Source organism: Oncorhynchus nerka, unplaced genomic scaffold, assembly GCF_034236695.1.
Source record: "Oncorhynchus nerka isolate Pitt River unplaced genomic scaffold, Oner_Uvic_2.0 unplaced_scaffold_1149, whole genome shotgun sequence".
Classification (NCBI taxonomy): domain Eukaryota; kingdom Metazoa; phylum Chordata; class Actinopteri; order Salmoniformes; family Salmonidae; genus Oncorhynchus; species Oncorhynchus nerka.
This window is the reverse complement of record NW_027040180.1, coordinates 18,100-38,949: the sequence shown is the minus strand read 5'-3', so window position 1 is coordinate 38,949 and position 20,850 is coordinate 18,100. Positions and strand designations below refer to the sequence as shown.

Here is a 20,850-nt window from a genome sequence, read left to right as displayed (position 1 = left end):
GGAGATGAGGTGTGCAGTGAGGATTACCTATCTGTGCAGGCCCGTTGTCCACACTGCCCCCTCTCCCTGACTTGGCACAGTTAGGAGGTCCCCAGCCGTCATTACAGTGGCAATGGCCCTGGTTGTTACACACCTGGGGGAGATATACCAATCAATTAACTAATCAACCAGCCAATACAATAGACACTGGTCTCTCTCCCAAGTAGAGCCAATCAATTAACTAATCAACCAGCCAATACAATAGACACTGGTCTCTCTCCCAAGTAGAGCCAATCAATTAACTAATCAACCAGCCAATACAATAGACACTGGTCTCTCTCCCAAGTAGAGCCAATCAATTAACTAATCAACCAGCCAATACAATAGACACTGGTCTCTCTCCCAAGTAGAGCCAATCAATTAACTAATCAACCAGCCAATACAATAGACACTGGTCTGACTCCCCAGAAGAGCCAATCAGATGGCCTGTAACACGTGATGTACCCGACCCTTCTAGAGGGTGAGATCTCTCCCCAAAAGAGCCAATCAGATGGCCTGTATCACGTGATGTACCCAACCCCTTCTAGAGAATGAGACCTTCTTTACCCCTCGGCTGTTACATGTGTTGTTGGCGTCACAGTGGAGGTCCACAGACAGTAGAGCTGAGGCATTCACACACTGGAAGTCAAGGCAGGCCTGGAAGAAAAGAGAGGAGTCCTGGATATTATCTCTGGATTCAAACAAACCTCCCATAGCAATGACTACAAGGCATTATGGTTGTCCTGCCTCCTCAACACACACCACCCGCTCTGTGGAAGAAATGGCTCGACACACACCACCCGCCCTGTGGAAGGAATGGCTCAACCCCTACACCACCCGCTCTGTGGAAGGAATGGCTCAACCCCTACACCACTCGCTCTGTGGAAGAAATGGCTCGACACACACACCACCCGCTCTGTGGAAGAAATGGCTCGACCCCTACACCACCCGCTCTGTGGAAGAAATGGCTCAACCCCTACACCACCCTCTGCTCAACACACACCACTGCCCCTGGAAGAAATGGCTCAACACACACCACTCGCCCTGTGGAAGAAATGGCTCAACACACACACCACCCACCCTGTGGAAGGAATGGCTCAACCCCTACACCACCCACTCTGTGGAAGGAATGGCTCAACACACACACACCACCCACCCTGTGGAAGAAATGGCTCAACACACACACCACCCGCCCTGTGGAAGGAATGGCTCAACCCTACACCACCCGCTCTGTGGAAGGAATGGCTCAACACACACCACCCGCCCTGTGGAAGAAATGGCTCAACACACCAAAGAAATGGCTCGACACACACACCACCCTGTGGAAGAAATGGCTCAGACACACACACTACCCGCACTGTGGAAGAAATGGCTCAACACACACACACCACCCACCCTGTGGAAGAAATGGCTCAACATACACACCACCCACCCTGTGGAAGAAATGGCTCAACACACACACCACCCGCCCTGTGGAAGGAATGGCTCAACCCACTACACCACCCGCCCTGTGGAAGGAATGGCTCAACACACACCACCCGCCCTGTGGAAGGAATGGCTCAACACAAACACCACCCGCCCTGTGGAAGAAATGGCTCGACACACACACCACCCGCACTGTGGAAGAAATGGCTCGACACACACACACCACCCGCCCTGTGGAAGAAATGGCTCAACACACACCACCCGCCCTGTGGAGGAAGTGACATCATCTTAGAAAGACAGAAAGGGACAAAGTTGAAGACACTGAAACCAAACATGCTAATCTTACCTTCCCCTTGGTGCAGGGGCTGCCCTGGTTGACATAGGCAGGGTCCAGAACATCAGAGCCCAGGTTAAAGTCTGCGTTGACACACGAAGAACCATCGATGATCTGGTTACTGACCGAGCCTCCAGGAGGAGGGTTGTTGGTGTTTACGTTAGTGCACTGTACCTTCCCACACATGGCATTACTGCAGGAACACAGTGGAGACAGGGAGGGAGTCAGTAGGGAGACAGGGAGGGAGTCAGTAGGGAGACAGGGAGGGAGTCAGTAGGGAGACAGGGAGGGAGTCGGTAGTAACACAGTGGAGACAGGGAGGAGTCGGTAGTAACACAGTAGAGACAGGGAGGGAGTCAGGGAGTAACAGTCAGTAGAGACAGGGAGGGAGTCAGTAGAGACAGGGAGGGAGTCAGTAGGGAGACAGGGAGGGAGTCAGTAGGGAGACAGGGAGGGAGTCAGTAGGGAGACAGGGAGGGAGTCAGTAGGGAGACAGGGAGGGAGTCAGTAGGGAGACAGGGAGGGAGTCAGTAGGGAGACAGGGAGGGAGTCAGTAGGGAGACAGGGAGGGAGTCAGTAGGGAGACAGGGAGGGAGTCAGTAGGGAGACAGGGAGGGAGTCAGTAGGGAGACAGGGAGGGAGTCAGTAGGGAGACAGGGAGGGAGTCAGTAGGGAGACAGGGAGGGAGTCGGTAGTAACACAGTGGAGACAGGGAGGGAGTCAGTAGTAACACAGTGGAGACAGGGAGGGAGTCAGTAGTAACACAGTGGAGGGAGTCAGTAGTAACACAGTGGAGACAGGGAGGGAGTCAGTAGTAACACAGTAGAGACAGGGAGGGAGTCAGTAGGGAGACAGGGAGGGAGTCAGTAGTAACACAGTGGAGACAGGGAGGGAGTCAGTAGTAACACAGTGGAGGGAGTCAGTAGTAACACAGTGGAGACAGGAGGGAGTCAGTAACACAGTGGAGACAGGGAGGGAGTCAGTAGGGAGACAGGGAGGGAGTCAGTAGTAACACAGTGGAGACAGGGAGGGAGTCAGTAGTAACACAGTGGAGACAGGGAGGGAGTCAGTAGTAACACAGTGGAGACAGGGAGGGAGTCAGTAGTAACACAGTGGAGACAGGGAGGGAGTCGGTAGTAACACAGTGGAGACAGGGAGGGAGTCAGTAGGGAGACAGGGAGGGAGTCAGTAGGGAGACAGGGAGGGAGTCAGTAGGGAGACAGGGAGGGAGTCAGTAGGGAGACAGGGAGGGAGTCAGTAGGGAGACAGGGAGGGAGTCAGTAGGGAGAGAGTCAGTAGGAGACAGGGAGGGAGTCAGTAGGGAGACAGGGAGGGAGTCAGTAGAGACAGGGAGGGAGTCAGTAGAGACAGGGAGGGAGTCAGTAGAGACAGGGAGGGAGTCAGTAGAGACAGGGAGGGAGTCAGTAGGGAGACAGGGAGGGAGTCAGTAGGGAGACAGGCAGGGAGTCAGTAGTAACACAGTGGAGACAGGCAGGGAGTCAGTAGTAACACAGTGGAGACAGGGAGGGAGTCAGTAGTAACACAGTGGAGACAGGGAGGGAGTCAGTAGTAACACAGTAGAGGGAGTCAGTAGTAACACAGTGGAGGGAGTCAGTAGTAACACAGTGGAGACAGGGAGGGAGTCAGTAGTAACACAGTGGAGACAGGGAGGGAGTCAGTAGTAACACAGTGGAGACAGGGAGGGAGTCAGTAGGGAGACAGGGAGGGAGTCAGTAGGGAGACAGGGAGGGAGTCAGTAGTAACACAGGCAGGGAGTCAGTAGGGACACAGTGGAGACAGGGAGGAGTCGGTAGTAACACAGGGAGGGCAGTCAGTAGTAACACAGTGGAGACAGGGAGGAGTCAGTAGTAACACAGTAGAGACAGGGAGGGAGTCAGTAGTAACACAGTAGAGACAGGGAGGGAGTCAGTAGTAACACAGTGGAGACAGGGAGGGAGTCAGTAGGACAGGAGGGAGTCAGTAGTAGGGAGGGGAGTCAGTAGTAACACAGGGAGACAGGGAGGGAGTCAGTAGTAACACAGTAGAGACAGGGAGGGAGTCAGTAGTAACACAGTGGAGACAGGGAGGGAGTCAGTAGTAGAGACAGGGAGGGAGTCAGTAGAGACAGGGAGAGTCAGGGAGGAGTCAGTAGGAGACAGGGAGGGAGTCAGTAGAGACAGGGAGGGAGTCAGTAGTAACACAGTAGAGGGGAGGGAGTCAGTAGAGACAGGAGGGAGTCAGTAGTAACACAGTAGAGACAGGGAGGGAGTCAGTAGAGACAGGGAGACAGGGAGGGAGTCAGTAGGAGACAGGGAGGGAGTCAGTAGTAACACAGTGGAGACAGGGAGGGAGTCAGTAGTAACACAGTAGAGACAGGGAGGGAGTCAGTAGTAACACAGTGGAGACAGGGAGGGAGTCAGTAGGGAGACAGGGAGGGAGTCAGTAGGGAGACAGGGAGGGAGTCAGTAGGGAGACAGGGAGGGAGTCAGTAGTAACACAGGCAGGGAGTCAGTAGTAACACAGTGGAGACAGGGAGGGAGTCGGTAGTAACACAGGGAGGGAGTCAGTAGTAACACAGTAGAGACAGGGAGGGAGTCGGTAGTAACACAGGGAGGGAGTCAGTAGTAACACAGTGGAGACAGGGAGAGAGTCAGTAGTAACACAGTAGAGACAGGGAGGGAGTCAGTAGTAACACAGTAGAGACAGGGAGGGAGTCAGTAGTAACACAGTAGAGACAGGGAGGGAGTCAGTAGTAACACAGTGGAGACAGGGAGGGAGTCAGTAGTAACACAGTAGAGACAGGGAGGGAGTCAGTAGTAACACAGTGGAGACAGGGAGGGAGTCAGTAGTAACACAGTGGAGACAGGGAGGGAGTCAGTAGTAACACAGTGAGACAGGGAGGGAGTCGGTAGTAACACAGTGGAGACAGGGAGGGAGTCAGTAGGGAGACAGGGAGGGAGTCAGTAGTAACACAGTGGAGACAGGGAGGAGAGACAGGGAGTAGTAACACAGTGGAGACAGGGAGGGAGTCGGTAGTAACACAGTGGAGACAGGGAGGGAGTCAGTAACACAGGGAGACAGGGAGGGAGTCAGTAACACAGTGGAGACAGGGAGGGAGTCAGTAGTAGGGAGGGAGTCAGTGGAGACAGGGAGGGAGTCAGTGGAGACAGGGAGGGAGTCAGTGGAGACAGGGAGGCCCGGGGGGCTGCCCGGGGGGCCCTCCGCCCGGGGGCCGGGCCCCACCGGGCCCCCACTCCGCCCGGGGGGCCGGGCCCCACCGGGCTCCACGCCGGGCCCCACACTCCGCCCCGGGGGGCTGGGCCCCACAAATTACAATCATGTGTTCAACAAAAAAAGTGTTAAACAACTCAAAATATATTTTACACCCTTTGCCTTCACATTCTCTCAACCTACCAACACTTTTTTTGGTTACTACATGATTCCATATGTGTTATAACATAGTTTTGATGTCTTCACTATTATTCTACAATGTAGAAAATAGTAAAAATGAAGAAAAACCCTAGAATGAGTAGGTTTTCTAAAACTTTAAAACTGTAATGAAACATTTCTCATCTCACTTTTTCGTCAATTATGAATGCCGATGACAAATTCAGATCACTTACGCCAAACTACATTTCACATAGGTCCCTGACGACGTCATTCCACAGTTCCCAAACGCATCTCCCTTTAGATTCGCCGTCTGAAAGCAGATGTCTGCTGCTTTGCTTGCACCTGGGAAGAAAAATAAATCAAAACATTTAACATTTCAGTCTTAAGAAATAAAAGAAGGAAAATATTAACTGTCAGGTCACAAGGTCACAGTTACTTTCTTGATTCAAATATATAAAATAAAAATAAAATCAAATATATAAAAATAAAATAAAATATATAAAATAAAAATAAAATCAAATATATAAAAAAATAAAATAAAATATATAAAAATAAAATCAAATATATAAAAATAAAATCAAATATATAAAAATAAAATCAAATATATAAAAATAAAATAAAATAAAATATATAAAATAAAATAAATAAAATAAAATCAAATATATAAAAAAAAAATCAAATATATAAAAATAAAATCAAATATATAAAAATAAAATAAAATATATAAAAATAAAATAAAATATATAAAAATAAAATAAAATAAAATATATAAAATAAAATAAAATATATAAAATAAAATCAAATATATCAAATCAAAATCAAATCAAATATATAAAATTAAATTAAAATATATAAAAATAATGTAAATGTTGTACCTGTTTCAAAAAGTTGTTTGCATTGGTAGTCGTAGGTCTGGCAGCGGCCCTCATAACAGTACGCCGCGTCGTTCTCACAGAGAAGCCCATCCATGATATAGAAGTCAGATGGACAGTAGGAGGTGGAGCCGTTGCAGTATTCTGGGAGGTCACATGAGTTGACAGATCCCCTGCACGGTGTCCCTGACACGCTGATCTGAAACAATTGGAGAGAAATTAGGCCGGAGAAACATTCATTTTCAAAATCGGTTTTCATCATTAAAATCAAAAGTTGACACCTCCCAAGTTGAAACCTCTGACGAAATAGCTCAACACAATCCTAGGCTCTCCCCCCACCAACAAACTGCTTTCATTGAAAATCATTGATTTGCTGTCCGGTTTGGGGAGCGCCCTAATCCATCCGGGTTTTGAAGCCCGACAGCAGCTGGACTAACCTTGCAGTCCTTGCAGCAGGCTCCCTGAGCGCAGGCCGATCCCCAGGTCAACTTACAGGTGGCCGCGTCACAGCACTTGTTGGTACATTCCTGCAACATCGACAAGATTAGTAAACGTAGGCATGTCAAAAACTACATTCTGAACCTATACACATCCATGGATAACTGACCAAATGATAAAATACATGCATTGTAATTTTGAATTCTTTAAAAAGTGTTGTCTATCAACCATGACAAGCTACCTGGGTCTGACATTTTTGATGGAAAATGACTGAGGATAATATTGAACGATATTGCCACTCCTATTTTCCATATCTTCGATCTAAGCCTACAGGAAAGTGTAAGGCCCCCAGGCCTGTACTTGGGAAATTACAATTGGCTCAGAACAGGGCTGCACGGCTGGCCCTTGGATGGACACAGAGAGCTAATATTAATCATATGCCCTGGCTCAATGTAGAGGAGAGATTGACTTCATCACTACTTGTATTTGTAAGAAGCATTGACATGTCTGTTTGAACTGCTGGCACACGGCTCAGACACCCATACATACCCCACAAGACATGTCACCAGAGGTCTGTTTAAACTACTAGCATACAGCTCAGACACCCAACATACCCCACTAGACATGTCACCAGAGGTCTGTTTAAACTACTAACACACAGCTCAGACACCCAGTCATACCACACAAGACATGCCACCAGAGGTCTCTTCACAGTCCCCAAGTCCAGAACAGACTATGGGAGGTGCACAGTACTACATAGACAGTCCAAGTGAACAGAACTATTCCACAGTACTACATAGAGCCATGACTACGTGGAACTCTATTCCACAGTACTACATAGAGCCATGACTACATGGAACTCTATTCCACAGTACTACATAGATCCATGACTACATGGAACTCTATTCCACAGTACTACATAGAGCCATGACTACATGGAACTCTATTCCACAGTACTACATAGAGCCATGACTACATGGAACTCTATTCCACAGTACTACATAGAGCCATGACTACATGGAACTCTATTCCACAGTACTACATAGAGCCATGACTACATGGAACTCTATTCCACATCAGGTAACTGATGCAGCAGTAGAATCAGATTTGTTTTTAAACAGGCAAAAATAAACCTTATGAAACAGTGGGACTGGGAGGACACACGCACTTTGTACTGTAAAGTAGTGGCCTTAGAGAACACACATAATGTGTTGTGAAATCTGTTGAAATGTAAATGTTTAATTATATTTAACTGCCTTAAATGTTGTTGGACCTCAGGTACAGTAGCTGCTGCCTTGGCAGGAACTAATGGGGATCCATAATAAACCCCAGGAAGAGTAGCTGCTGCCTTGGCAGGAACTAATGGCGATCCATAATAAACCCCAGGAAGAGTAGCTGCTGCCTTGGCAGGAACTAATAGGGATCCATAATAAACCCCAAGAAGAGTAGCTGCTGCCTTGGCAGGAACTAATAGGGATCCATAATAAACCCCAGGAAGAGTAGCTGCTGCCTTGGCAGGAACTAATAGGGATCCATGATAAACCCCAGGAAGAGTAGCTGCTGCCTTGGCAGGAACTAATATGGATCCATAATAAACCCCAGGAAGAGTAGCTGCTGCCTTGGCAGGAACTAATAGGGATCCATAATAAACCCCAGGAAGAGTAGCTGCTGCCTTGACAGGAACTAATGGGGATCCATAATAAACCCCAGGAAGAGTAGCTGCTGCCTTGGCAGGAACTAATGGGGATCCATAATAAACCCCAGGAAGAGTAGCTGCTGCCTGGCAGGAACTAATAGGGATCCATAATAAACCCCAGGAAGAGTAGCTGCTGCCTTGGCAGGAACTAATAGGGATCCATAATAAACCCCAGGAAGAGTAGCTGCTGCCTTGGCAGGAACTAATGGGGATCCATAATAAACCCCAGGAAGAGTAGCTGTTGCCTTGGCAGCAACTAATGGAGATCCATAATAAACCCCAGGAAGAGTAGCTGCTGCCTTGGCAGGAACTAATAGGGATCCATAATAAACCCCAGCAAGAGTAGATGCTGCCTTGGCAGGAACTAATGGGGATCCATAATAAACCCCAGGAAGAGTAGCTGCTGCCTTGGCAGGAACTAATGGCGATCCATAATAAACCCCAGGAAGAGTAGATGCTGCCTTGACAGGAACTAATGGGGATCCATAATAAACCCCAGGAAGAGTAGCTGCTTCCTTGACAGGAACTAATGGGGATCCATAATAAACCCCAGGAAGAGTAGCTGTTGCCTTGGCAGCAACTAATGGAGATCCATAATAAACCCCAGGAAGAGTAGCTGCTGCCTTGGCAGGAACTAATAGGGATCCATAATAAACCCCAGGAAGAGTAGATGCTGCCTTGGCAGGAACTAATGGGGATCCATAATAAACCCCAGGAAGAGTAGCTGCTGCCTTGGCAGGAACTAATGGCGATCCATAATAAACCCCAGGAAGAGTAGCTGCTTCCTTGACAGGAACTAATGGGGATCCATAATAAACCCCAGGAAGAGTAGCTGCTGCCTTGGCAGGAACTAATAGGGATCCTTAATGAATCCAAAATACAACACTCAGTCAAAGCTCCCATTTACACAAAGTAACATTAGAAATATTATATATATTAGAATAATCATTCTGAATCAATTATACATCATCAATCAATGTGTGAATGAATCAACGAATCAAGCATAATAGAAAGCCATTCAATGTGTGAGTGAATCAACGAATCAAGCATAATAGAAAGCCATTCAATGTGTGAGTGAATCAACGAATCAAGCATTATAGAGAGCCATTCAATGTGTGAGTGAATCAACGAATCAAGCATAATAGAAAGCCATTCAATGTGTGAGTGAATCAACGAATCAAGCATAATAGAAAGCCATTCAATGTGTGAGTGAATCAACGAATCAAGCATAATAGAAAGCCATTCAATGTGTGAGTGAATCAACGAATCAAGCATAATAGAGAGCCATTCAATGTGTGAGTGAATCAACGAATCAAGCATAATAGAAAGCCATTCAATGTGTGAGTGAATCAACGAATCAAGCATAATAGAGAGAGCCATTCAATGTGTGAGTGAATCAACGAATCAAGCATAATATAGAGCCATTCAATGTGTGAGTGAATCAACGAATCAAGCATAATAGAAAGCCATTCAATGTGTGAGTGAATCAACGAATCAAGCATAATAGAGAGCCATTCAATGTGTGAATGAATCAACGAATCAAGCATAATAGAGAGAGCCATTCAATGTGTGAGTGAATCAACGAATCAAGCATTATAGAGAGCCATTCAATGTGTGAGTGAATCAACGAATCAAGCATAATAGAAAGCAATTCAATGTGTGAGTGAATCAACGAATCAAACATAATAGAGAGAGCCATTCAATGTGTGAGTGAATCAATGAATCAAGCATAATAGAAAGCCATTCAATGTGTGAGTGAATCAACGAATCAAGCATAATAGAGAGCCATTCAATGTGTGAGTGAATCAACGAATCAAGCTCCGAAAAAGAGGGAAACGAGGCGGTGTTCTGGTCAGACTCCGAAAAAGGGCACATCGCGCACCACTCCCCAGCATTCTTCTTGCCAATGTCCAGTCTCTTGACAACAAGGTTGACGAAATCCGAGCAAGGGTAGCATTCCAGAGGGACATCAGAGACTGCAACGTTCTCTGCTTCACAGAAACATGGCTTACTGGGAAGACGCTATCCGATGCGGTGCAGCCAACGGGTTTCTCCACGCATCGCGCCGACAGAAACAAACATCTTTCTGGTAAGAAGAGTGGCGGGGGCGTATGCCTCATGACTAACGAGACATGGTGTGATGAAGGAAACATACAGGAACTCAAATCCTTCTGTTCACCTGATTTAGAATTCCTCACAATCAAATGTAGACCGCATTATCTTCCAAGAGAATTCTCCTCGATTATAATCACAGCCGTATATATCCCCCCAAGCAGACACATCGATGGCTCTGAACGAACTTTATTTAACTCTTTGCAAACTGGAAACCATTTATCCGGAGGCTGCATTCATTGTAGCTGGGGATTTTAACAAAGCTAATCTGAAAACAAGACTCCCTAAATTTTACCAGCATATCGATTGCGCAACCAGGGGTGGTAAAACCTTGGATCATTGTTACTCTAACTTCCGCGACGCATATAAGGCCCTGCCCCGCCCCCTTTCGGAAAAGCTGACCACGACTCCATTTTGCTGATCCCTGCCTACAGGCAGAAACTAAAACAAGAGGCTCCCACGCTGAGGTCTGTCCAACGCTGGTCAGACCAAGCTGACTCCACACTCCAAGACTGCTTCCATCACGTGGACTGGGACATGTTTCGTATTGCGTCAGATGGAAATATTGACGAATACGCTGATTCGGTGTGCGAGTTCATTAGAACGTGCGTCGAAGATGTCGTTCCCATAGTAACGATAAAAACATTCCCAAACCAGAAACCGTGGATTGATGGCAGCATTCGCGTGAAACTGAAAGCGCGAACCACTGCTTTTAATCAGGGCAAGGTGTCTGGTAATATGTCCGAATATAAACAATGCAGCTATTCCCTCCGCAAGGCTATTAAACAAGCTAAGCGTCAGTACAGAGACAAAGTGGAATCTCAATTCAATGGCTCAGACACAAGAGGCATGTGGCAGGGTCTACAGTCAATCACGGACTACAAGAAGAAACCCAGCCCAGTCACGGACCAGGATGTCTTGCTCCCAGGCAGACTAAATAACTTTTTGCCCGCTTTGAGGACAATACAGTGCCACTGACACGGCCTGCAACGAAAACATGCGGTCTCTCCTTCACTGCAGCCGAGGTGAGTAAGACATTTAAACGTGTTAACCCTCGCAAGGCTGCAGGCCCAGACGGCATCCCCAGCCGCGCCCTCAGAGCATGCGCAGACCAGCTGGCCGGTGTGTTTACGGACATATTCAATCAATCCCTATACCAGTCTGCTGTTCCCACATGCTTCAAGAGGGCCACCATTGTTCCTGTTCCCAAGAAAGCTAAGGTAACTGAGCTAAACGACTACCGCCCGTAGCACTCACTTCCGTCATCATGAAGTGCTTTGAGAGACTAGTCAAGGACCATATCACCTCCACCCTACCTGACACCCTAGACCCACTCCAATTTGCTTACCGCCCAAATAGGTCCACAGACGATGCAATCTCAACCACACTGCACACTGCCCTAACCCACCTGGACAAGAGGAATACCTATGTGAGAATGCTGTTCATCGACTACAGCTCGGCATTCAACACCATAGTACCCTCCAAGCTCGTCATCAAGCTCGAGACCCTGGGTCTCGACCCCGCCCTGTGCAACTGGGTACTGGACTTCCTGACGGGCCGCCCCCAGGTGGTGAGGGTAGGCAACAACATCTCCTCCCCGCTGATCCTCAACACGGGGCCCCACAAGGGTGCGTTCTGAGCCCTCTCCTGTACTCCCTGTTCACCCACGACTGCGTGGCCATGCACGCCTCCAACTCAATCATCAAGTTTGCGGACGACACAACAGTGGTAGGCTTGATTACCAACAACGACGAGACGGCCTACAGGGAGGAGGTGAGGGCCCTCGGAGTGTGGTGTCAGGAAAATAACCTCACACTCAACGTCAACAAAACTAAGGAGATGATTGTGGACTTCAGGAAACAGCAGAGGGAACACCCCCTATCCACATCGATGGATCAGTAGTGGAGAGGGTAGCAAGTTTTAAGTTCCTCGGCATACACATCACAGACAAACTGAATTGGTCCACTCACACTGACAGCGTCGTGAAGAAGGCGCAGCAGCGCCTCTTCAACCTCAGGAGGCTGAAGAAATTCGGCTTGTCACCAAAAGCACTCACAAACTTCTACAGATGCACAATCGAGAGCATCCTGGCGGGCTGTATCACCGCCTGGTACGGCAACTGCTCTGCCCTCAACCGTAAGGCTCTCCAGAGGGTAGTGAGGTCTGCACAACGCATCACCGGGGCAAACTACCTGCCCTCCAGGACACCTACACCACCCGATGTTACAGGAAGGCCATAAAGATCATCAAGGACATCAACCACCGAACCACTGCCTGTTCACCCCGCTATCATCCAGAAGGCGAGGTCAGTACAGGTGCATCAAAGCTGGGACCGAGAGACTGAAAAACAGCTTCTACCTCAAGGCCATCAGACTGTTAAACAGCCACCACTAACATTGAATGACTGCTGCCAACACACTGTCATTGACACTGACCCAACTCCAGCCACTTTAATAATGGGAATTGATGGGAAATGATGTAAATATATCACTAGCCACTTTAAACAATGCTACCTTATATAATGTTACTTACCCTACATTATTCATCTCATATGCATATGTATATACTGTACTCTAGATCATCGACTGCATTCTTATGTCACTAGCCACTTTAACTATGCCACTTTGTTTACTTTGTCTACATACTCATCTCATATGTATATACTGTACTCGATACCATCTACTGTATGCTGCTCTGTACCATCACTCATTCATATATCCTTATGTACATATTCCTTATCCCCTTACACTGTGTATAAGACAGTAGTTTTGGAATTGTTAGTTAGATTACTTGTTGGTTATCACTGCATTGTCGGAACTAGAAGCACAAGCATTTCGCTACACTCGCATTAACATCTGCTAACCATGTGTATGTGACAAATAAAATTTGATTTGATTTGATAATAGAAAGCCATTCAATGTGTGAGTGAATCAACGAATCAAGCATAATAGAGAGCCATTCAATGTGTGACGTGAATCAACGAATCAAGCATAGAGAGCCATTCAATGTGTGAGTGAATCAACGAATCAAGCATAATAGAAAGCCATTCAATGTGTGAGTGAATCAACGAATCAAGCATTATAGAGAGCCATTCAATGTGTGAGTGAATCAACGAATCAAGCATTATAGAGAGCCATTCAATGTGTGAGTGAATCAATGAATCAATCATAACAGAAAGCCATTCAATGTGTGAGTGAATCAACGAATCAAGCATAATAAATAGAAAGCCATTCAATGTGTGAGTGAATCAACGAATCAAGCATAATAGAGAGCCATTCAATGTATGAGTGAATCAACGAATCAAGCATAATAAAGAGAGCCATTCAATGTGTGAGTGAATCAACGAATCAAGCATAATAGAGAGCCATTCAATGTGTGAGTGAATCAACGAATCAAGCAATAATAGAGAGCCATTCAATGTGTGAGTGAATCAACGAATCAAGCATAATAGAGAGCCATTCAATGTATGAGTGAATCAACGAATCAAGCATAATAGAGAGAGCCATTCAATGTGTGAGTGAATCAACGAATCAAGCATAATAGAAAGCCATTCAATGTGTGAGTGAATCAACGAATCAAGCATTATAGAGAGCCATTCAATGTGTGAGTGAATCAACGAATCAAGCATAATAGAGAGCCATTCAATGTGTGAGTGAATCAATGAATCAATCATAACAGAAAGCCATTCAATAGGTAACTTTGTCCCACTAGTATCATGGGTGAGGCACCAGGTCGACAGGACAGACAGGAAGACAGGTGAGTCAGACAGGAAGACAGGTAAGGACAGACAGGAAGACAGGTGAGTCAGACAGTACCTGGGGTGTTCCACAGTCACAGTCCTCTCCTTCCTCTGACATGCCGTTGAGACAGACAGGAAGACAGGTAAGGACAGACAGGAAGACAGGTAAGGACAGACAGGAAGACAGGTGAGTCAGACAGTACCTGGGGTGTTCCACAGTCACAGTCCTCTCCTTCCTCTAACATGCCGTTGAGACAGACAGGAAGACAGGTAAGGACAGACAGGAAGACAGGTGAGTCAGACAGTACCTGGGGTGTTCCACAGTCACAGTCCTCTCCTTCCTCTAACATGCCGTTGAGGCACCCAGGACAGACAGGAAGACAGGTAAGGACAGACAGGAAGACAGGTGAGTCAGACAGTACCTGGGGTGTTCCACAGTCACAGTCCTCTCCTTCCTCTAACATGCCGTTGAGGCACCCAGGACAGACAGGAAGACAGGTAAGGACAGACAGGAAGACAGGTAAGGACAGACAGGAAGACAGGTAAGGACAGACAGGAAGACAGGTAAGGACAGACAGGAAGACAGGTGAGTCAGACAGTACCTGGGGTGTTCCACAGTCACAGTCCTCTCCTTCCTCTAACATGCCGTTGCCACATTTAGCCACAGAGACGATGTTGGACTGGGAGGGCTGGTTCAACAGACACACCCCTCCTCCACGCAGGACCAGGCGCTCAAAGTCAGAGGCACTACAGTCACTGAAGAGGGTGGATCCACTGGGGAGGGGAAGACAGACGACGCTGTACATGAATACCAAACTGATGGAATCATTCAAATCAGTCACAATCAATGACTCCATTTCTATGAGACATACACTTATCAATATGGACAAAAGTATGTGGACACCTGCTCGTCAAACATCTCATTCCAAAACCACGGGCATCAATATGGAGTTGGTCCCCCTTTGCTGCTATAACAGCCTCCACTCTTCTGGGAAGGCTTTCCACTAGATGATGGTACATTTCTGCATGTACTTGCTTCCATTCAGCCACAAGAGTATTAGTGAGGTCAGGCACTGATGTTGGACGATTAGGCCTGGCTCACAGTCTGCGTTCCAATTCATCCCAAAGGTGATCGATGGGGTTGAGGTCAGGGCTCTGTGCAGGCCAGTCAAGTTCTTCCACACAGATCTCGACAAACCATTTCTGTATGGACCTCGCTTTGTGCACGGGGACATTGAATGAAATGAAATGAAATTGTCATGCTGAAACAGGAAGGGCCTTCCCCAAACTGTTGCCACAAAGTTGGAAGCACAGAATCATCTAGAATGTCTTTGTATGCTGAAGCGTTAAGATTTCCCTTCACTGGAACTAAAGGGCCTGAACCATGAAAAACAGACCATTATTCCTCCTCCACCAAACTTTACAGTTGGCACTATGCATTGGGGCAGGTAGCGTTCTCCTGGCACCAAACCCAGATTTGTCCGTCGGTCGGTCGGACTGCCAGATGGAAAAGCGTGATTCAGAGAACGCATTTCTACTGCTCCAAAGTCCAATGGCGGCGAACTTCACACCACTCCAGCCGACGCTTGGCATTGCATGGTGATCTTAAGCTTGTGTGCGGCTGCTCGGCCATGGAAACTCATTTCATGAAGCTCTTGATGAACACATCTTGTGCTGACGTTGCTTCCAGAGGCAGTTGTGAACTCTGTAATGAGTGTCGCAAATGAGGACAGACTATATTTACGCTCTACTTGCTCCAGCACTCTGCGGTCCCGTTCTGGCAGCTTGTATGGCCTACCACTTCGCGGCTGAGCCGTTGTTGCTCCTAGACGTTTCCACTTCACAATAACAGCACTTACAGTTGACTGGAGCAGCTCTAGAAGGGCAAAAATTTGACAAACTGTCTTGTTGGAAAGGTGGCATCCTATGATGGTGCCACGTTGAAAGTCACAGAGCTCTACAGTAAGGTCATTCTACTGCCAATGTTTGTCTATGGAGATTACATGGCAGTGTGCTCGATTTTATACACCTGTCAGCAATGGGTGTGGGCCCGAATGAACCAGATCCACTAATTTGAAGGGGTGTCCACATACTTTTGTATATATAGTGGGGCGTCAGGGTAGCCTAGTGGTTAGAGCGTTGGACTAGTAACCGGAAGGTTGCAAGTTCAAACCCCCGAGTTGACAAGGTACAAATCTGTTGTTCTGCCCCTGAACAGGCAGTTAACCCACTGTTCCCAGGCAGTCATTGAAAATAAGAATTTGTTCTTAACTGACTTGCAGAGTTAAATAAAGGTAAAATAAAAAATAAATAAATAAACTCAGCAGGTGAGTGTAAATAATGTTGACCAATACAGTGGCAACCTTACAGTTAATATAGTTCAACAAACAGGTTGAAGAGCAGATAGCCTCTGAGAAAGACAACGCTCAGGAAAAGGGTCAAAATGAAAAGGAGATTATTTTAGTTTTTTTTGTGGCGCTGATAGTCGAGGCCAGTACTTTACTTACGTTGCCGAGGCAGCCATGATACAGCTCCCTCCGTTACAGCTACAACGACCGTTGTCGTGATTCATGCCCAGGTTATGGCCCATCTCGTGGGCCACGACAGTAGAGACGTAGCCCAGATCGTCACCACTATACTGTGGAGATAGAAGACCACATGCTGTTCAGATGTGGAATGGTTAAAAAAAAATATATATATGTTTAAAGGAGAAAATGACAATTGATTTAAACCAAAAACACAAAAGGACCCTCTGAATACTATAAAATGTTAGCACGAGCCTTTGGAACAATGGTATTACACACGGTACATTACGACACAAAGAAGAATCTGTGGAAATGTTAGCAGGAGCCTTTGGAACAATGGTATTACACACGGTACATTACGACACAAAGAAGAATCTGTGGAATGACACAAAGACACTGTGCTTCGTCATCGTGAACTGGTTTTACCTGTTTACATTTGCATAGCAGATTAACTCCTGAGATGAATCCTAAAATGGCACCCTATTCCCTATATAGTGCACTACTATAGACCAGAGCCCTATTCGCTATATATAGTGGTACTACTATAGACCAGAGCCCTATTCCCTATATAGTGCACTACTATAGACCAGAGCCCTATTCCCTATATAGTGCACTACTTTAGACCAGAGCCCTATTCCCTATATAGTGCACTACTTTAGACCAGAGCCCTATTCCCTATATAGTGCACTACTTTAGACCAGAACCCTATGGAACCCTATTCCCTATATAGTGCACTACTTTAGGCCAGAACCCTATAGAACCCGATTCCCTATATAGTGCACTACTTTAGACCAGAGCCCTATGGAACCCTATTCCCTATATAGTGCACTACTTTAGGCCAGAACCCTATAGAACCCTATTCCCTATATAGTGCACTACTTTAGACCAGAGCCCTATGGAACCCTATTCCCTATATAGTGCACTACTTTAGACCAGAGCCCTATTCCCTATATAGTGCACTACTTTAGACCAGAGCCCTATTCCCTATATAGTGCACTACTTTAGACCAGAACCCTATTCCCTATATAGTGCACTACTTTAGACCAGAGCCCTATTCCCTATATAGTGCACTACTTTAGACCAGAGCCCTATAGAACCCTATTCCCTATATAGTGCACTACTTTAGACCAGAGCCCTATAGAACCCTATTCCCTATATAGTGCACTACTTTAGACCAGAGCCCTATAGAACCCTATTCCCTATATAGTGCACTACTTTACACCAGAGCCCTATTCCCTATATAGTACACTACTTTAGACCAGAGCCCTATTCCCTATATAGTGCACTACTTTAGACTAGAGCCCTATGGAACCCTATACCCACTTTTTTTAGTGCACTACTTTAGACCAGAGACCTATAGAACCCTATTCCCTTTATAGTGCACTACTTTAGACCAGAGCCCTATGGAATCCTATTCCCTTTATAGTGCACTACTTTAGACTAGAGCCCTATGGAACCCTCTATAGTACAATACTTTAGACCAGAGCCCTATTCCCAATATAGTGCACTACTTTAGACCAGAGCCCTATAGAACCCTATTCCCTATATAGTGCACTACTGTTGATCAAGGCTCCGGGTAAAAAAGTAGTGTTTTAAAAGGGAATAGGGTGCCATGCGATAGGGTGCCATTTGTGAAGCAGACCAATAGGGTGCCATTGGTGAAGCAGACCAATAGGGTGCCATTGGTGAAGCAGACCAATAGGGTGCCATTGGTGAAGCAGACCAATAGGGTGCCATTGCTGAAGCAGACCAATAGGGTGCCATTGGTGAAGCAGACCAATGAAGCAGACCAATAGGGTGCCATTGGTGAAGCAGACCAATAGGGTGCCATTGGTGAAGCAGACCAATAGGATGCCGTTGGTGAAGCAGACCAATAGGGTGCCATTGGTGAAGCAGACCAATAGGGTGCCATTGGTGAAGCAGACCAATAGGATGCCATTGGTGAAGCAGACCAATAGGGTGCCATTGGTGAAGCAGACCAATAGGGTGCCATTGGTGAAGCAGACCAATAGGGTGCCATTGGTGAAGCAGACCAATAGGGTGCCATTGGTGAAGCAGACCAATAGGATGCCATTGGTGAAGCAGACAAATAGGATGCCATTGGTGAAGCAGACCAATAGGGTGCCATTTGTGAAGCAGACCAATAGGCCATTTGTGCCAATTGCCATTGTGAAGCAGACCAATAGGGTGCCATTGGTGAAGCAGACCAATAGGGTGCCATTGGTGAAGCAGACCAATAGGGTGCCATTGGTGAAGCAGACCAATAGGGTGCCATTTGTGAAGCAGTCCAATAGGATGCCATTGGTGAAGCAGACCAATAGGATGCCATTGGTGAAGCAGACCAATAGGATGCCATTGGTGAAGCAGACCAATAGGATGCCATTTGTGAAGCAGACCAATAGGGTGCCATTTGTGAAGCAGACCAATAGGGTGCCATTTGTGAAGCAGACCAATAGGGTGCCATTTGTGAAGCAGACCAATAGGGTGCCATTGGTGAAGCAGACCAATAGGATGCCATTGGTGAAGCAGACCAATAGGGTGCCATTTGTGAAGCAGACCAATAGGGTGCCATTGGTGAAGCAGACCAATAGGGTGCCATTGGTGAAGCAGACCAATAGGATGCCATTGGTGAAGCAGACCAATAGGGTGCCATTGGTGAAGCAGACCAATAGGGTGCCATTGGTGAAGCAGACCAATAGGGTGCCATTGGTGAAGCAGACCAATAGGATGCCATTCGATAGGGTGCCATTTGTGAAGCAGACCAATAGGATGCCATTTGGGAGGAAGTCATGGTGTGTCTGAGAACAAACTGCACTATTGTCTTCTACATCTGACTCATGAATAATCTAGACCTATCAGGTGGCTGACACAACCTCACAACACTAACACCCACAGCCTCAGATGGTACTAGCTGGCTAGGTTACAATGATTAGTCTGCTAGGTGTTAGGGTCCTGTCTAGGTTACAATGATTAGTCTACTAGGTGTTAGGGTCCTGGCTAGGTTACAATGATAGTCTGCTAGGTGTTAGGGTCCTGTCTAGGTTACAATGATTAGTCTGCTAGGTGTTCGGGTCCTGGCTAGGTTACAATGATTAGTCTGCTTGGTGTTAGGGTCCTGTCTAGGTTACAATGATTAGTCTGCTAGGTGTTAGGGTCCTGGCTAGGTTACAATGATTAGTCTGCTAGGTGTTAGGGTCCTGGCTAGGTTACAATGATTAGTCTGCTACATACCTAATGATACTACATACCTACCGATGAATACTATATACCTACCGATGAATACTATATACCTACCGATGAATACTATATACCTACCTATGAATACTATATACCTACCGATGAATACTATATACCTACCGATGAATACTATATACCTACCGATGAATACTATATACCTAGTGATGAATACTATATACCTAGTGATGAATACTATATACCTAGTGATGAATACTATATACCCACCGATGAATACTATATACCTACCGATGAATACTATATACCTAGTGATGAATACTATATACCTACCGATGAATACTATATACCTACTGATGAATAATAGATGAAGCTTAGGACCCCATAACCACATTGATTCCTCCAGCGGTGGACATCGAACACACTGTGGACCCAAACCTATCACTACTAACCACATTGATTCCTCCAGCGGTGGACATCGAACACACTGTGGACCCAAACCTATCACTACTAACCACATTGATTCCTCCAGCGGTGGACATCGAACACACTGTGGACCCAAACCTATCACTACTAACCACATTGATTCCTCCAGCGGTGGACATCGAACACACTGTGGACCCAAACCTATCACTATTAACCACATTGATTCCTCCAGCGGTGGACATCGAACACACTGTGGACCCAAACCTATCACTACTAACCACATTGATTCCTCCAGCGGTGGACATCGAACACACTGTGGACCCAAACCTATCACTACTAACCACATTGATTCCTCCAGAGGTGGACATCGAACACACTGTGCCACTACACCTCCAGAACACACTGCCCTGCCCAGGATCCCAGACCACTGCAAACGCATCCAGGACAAAGATGATCAACTAAGACCACTGGGGAAACAGGGAGAAACATTACAGGACAAAGATGATCAACTAACAGACCACTGGGGAAACAAAGAGAGAAAACATTACAGGATAAAACAAAGATGATCAACTAACAGACCACTGGGGAAACAGAGAGAGAAAACATCACAGGACAAAGATGATCAACTAACAGACCACTGGGGAAACAAAGAGAGAAAAACATTACAGGATAAAACAAAGATG

At 46.5% G+C, this 20,850-nt stretch overlaps 1 protein-coding gene across 1 annotated transcript in view; it reads right to left on the bottom strand.

Moving 5' to 3' along the window:
• The window catches only part of adam9b (ADAM metallopeptidase domain 9b), a 105,845-nt gene that overhangs the window by 67,470 nt on the left and 17,525 nt on the right, over window positions 1-20,850 (bottom strand). Inside the window, 5 exon segments of the mRNA XM_065016094.1 lie at window positions 6,477-6,566; window positions 14,627-14,798; window positions 16,532-16,662; window positions 20,446-20,494; window positions 20,556-20,594. Coding sequence (XP_064872166.1) covers window positions 6,477-6,566; window positions 14,627-14,798; window positions 16,532-16,662; window positions 20,446-20,494; window positions 20,556-20,594 — 481 coding nt within the window.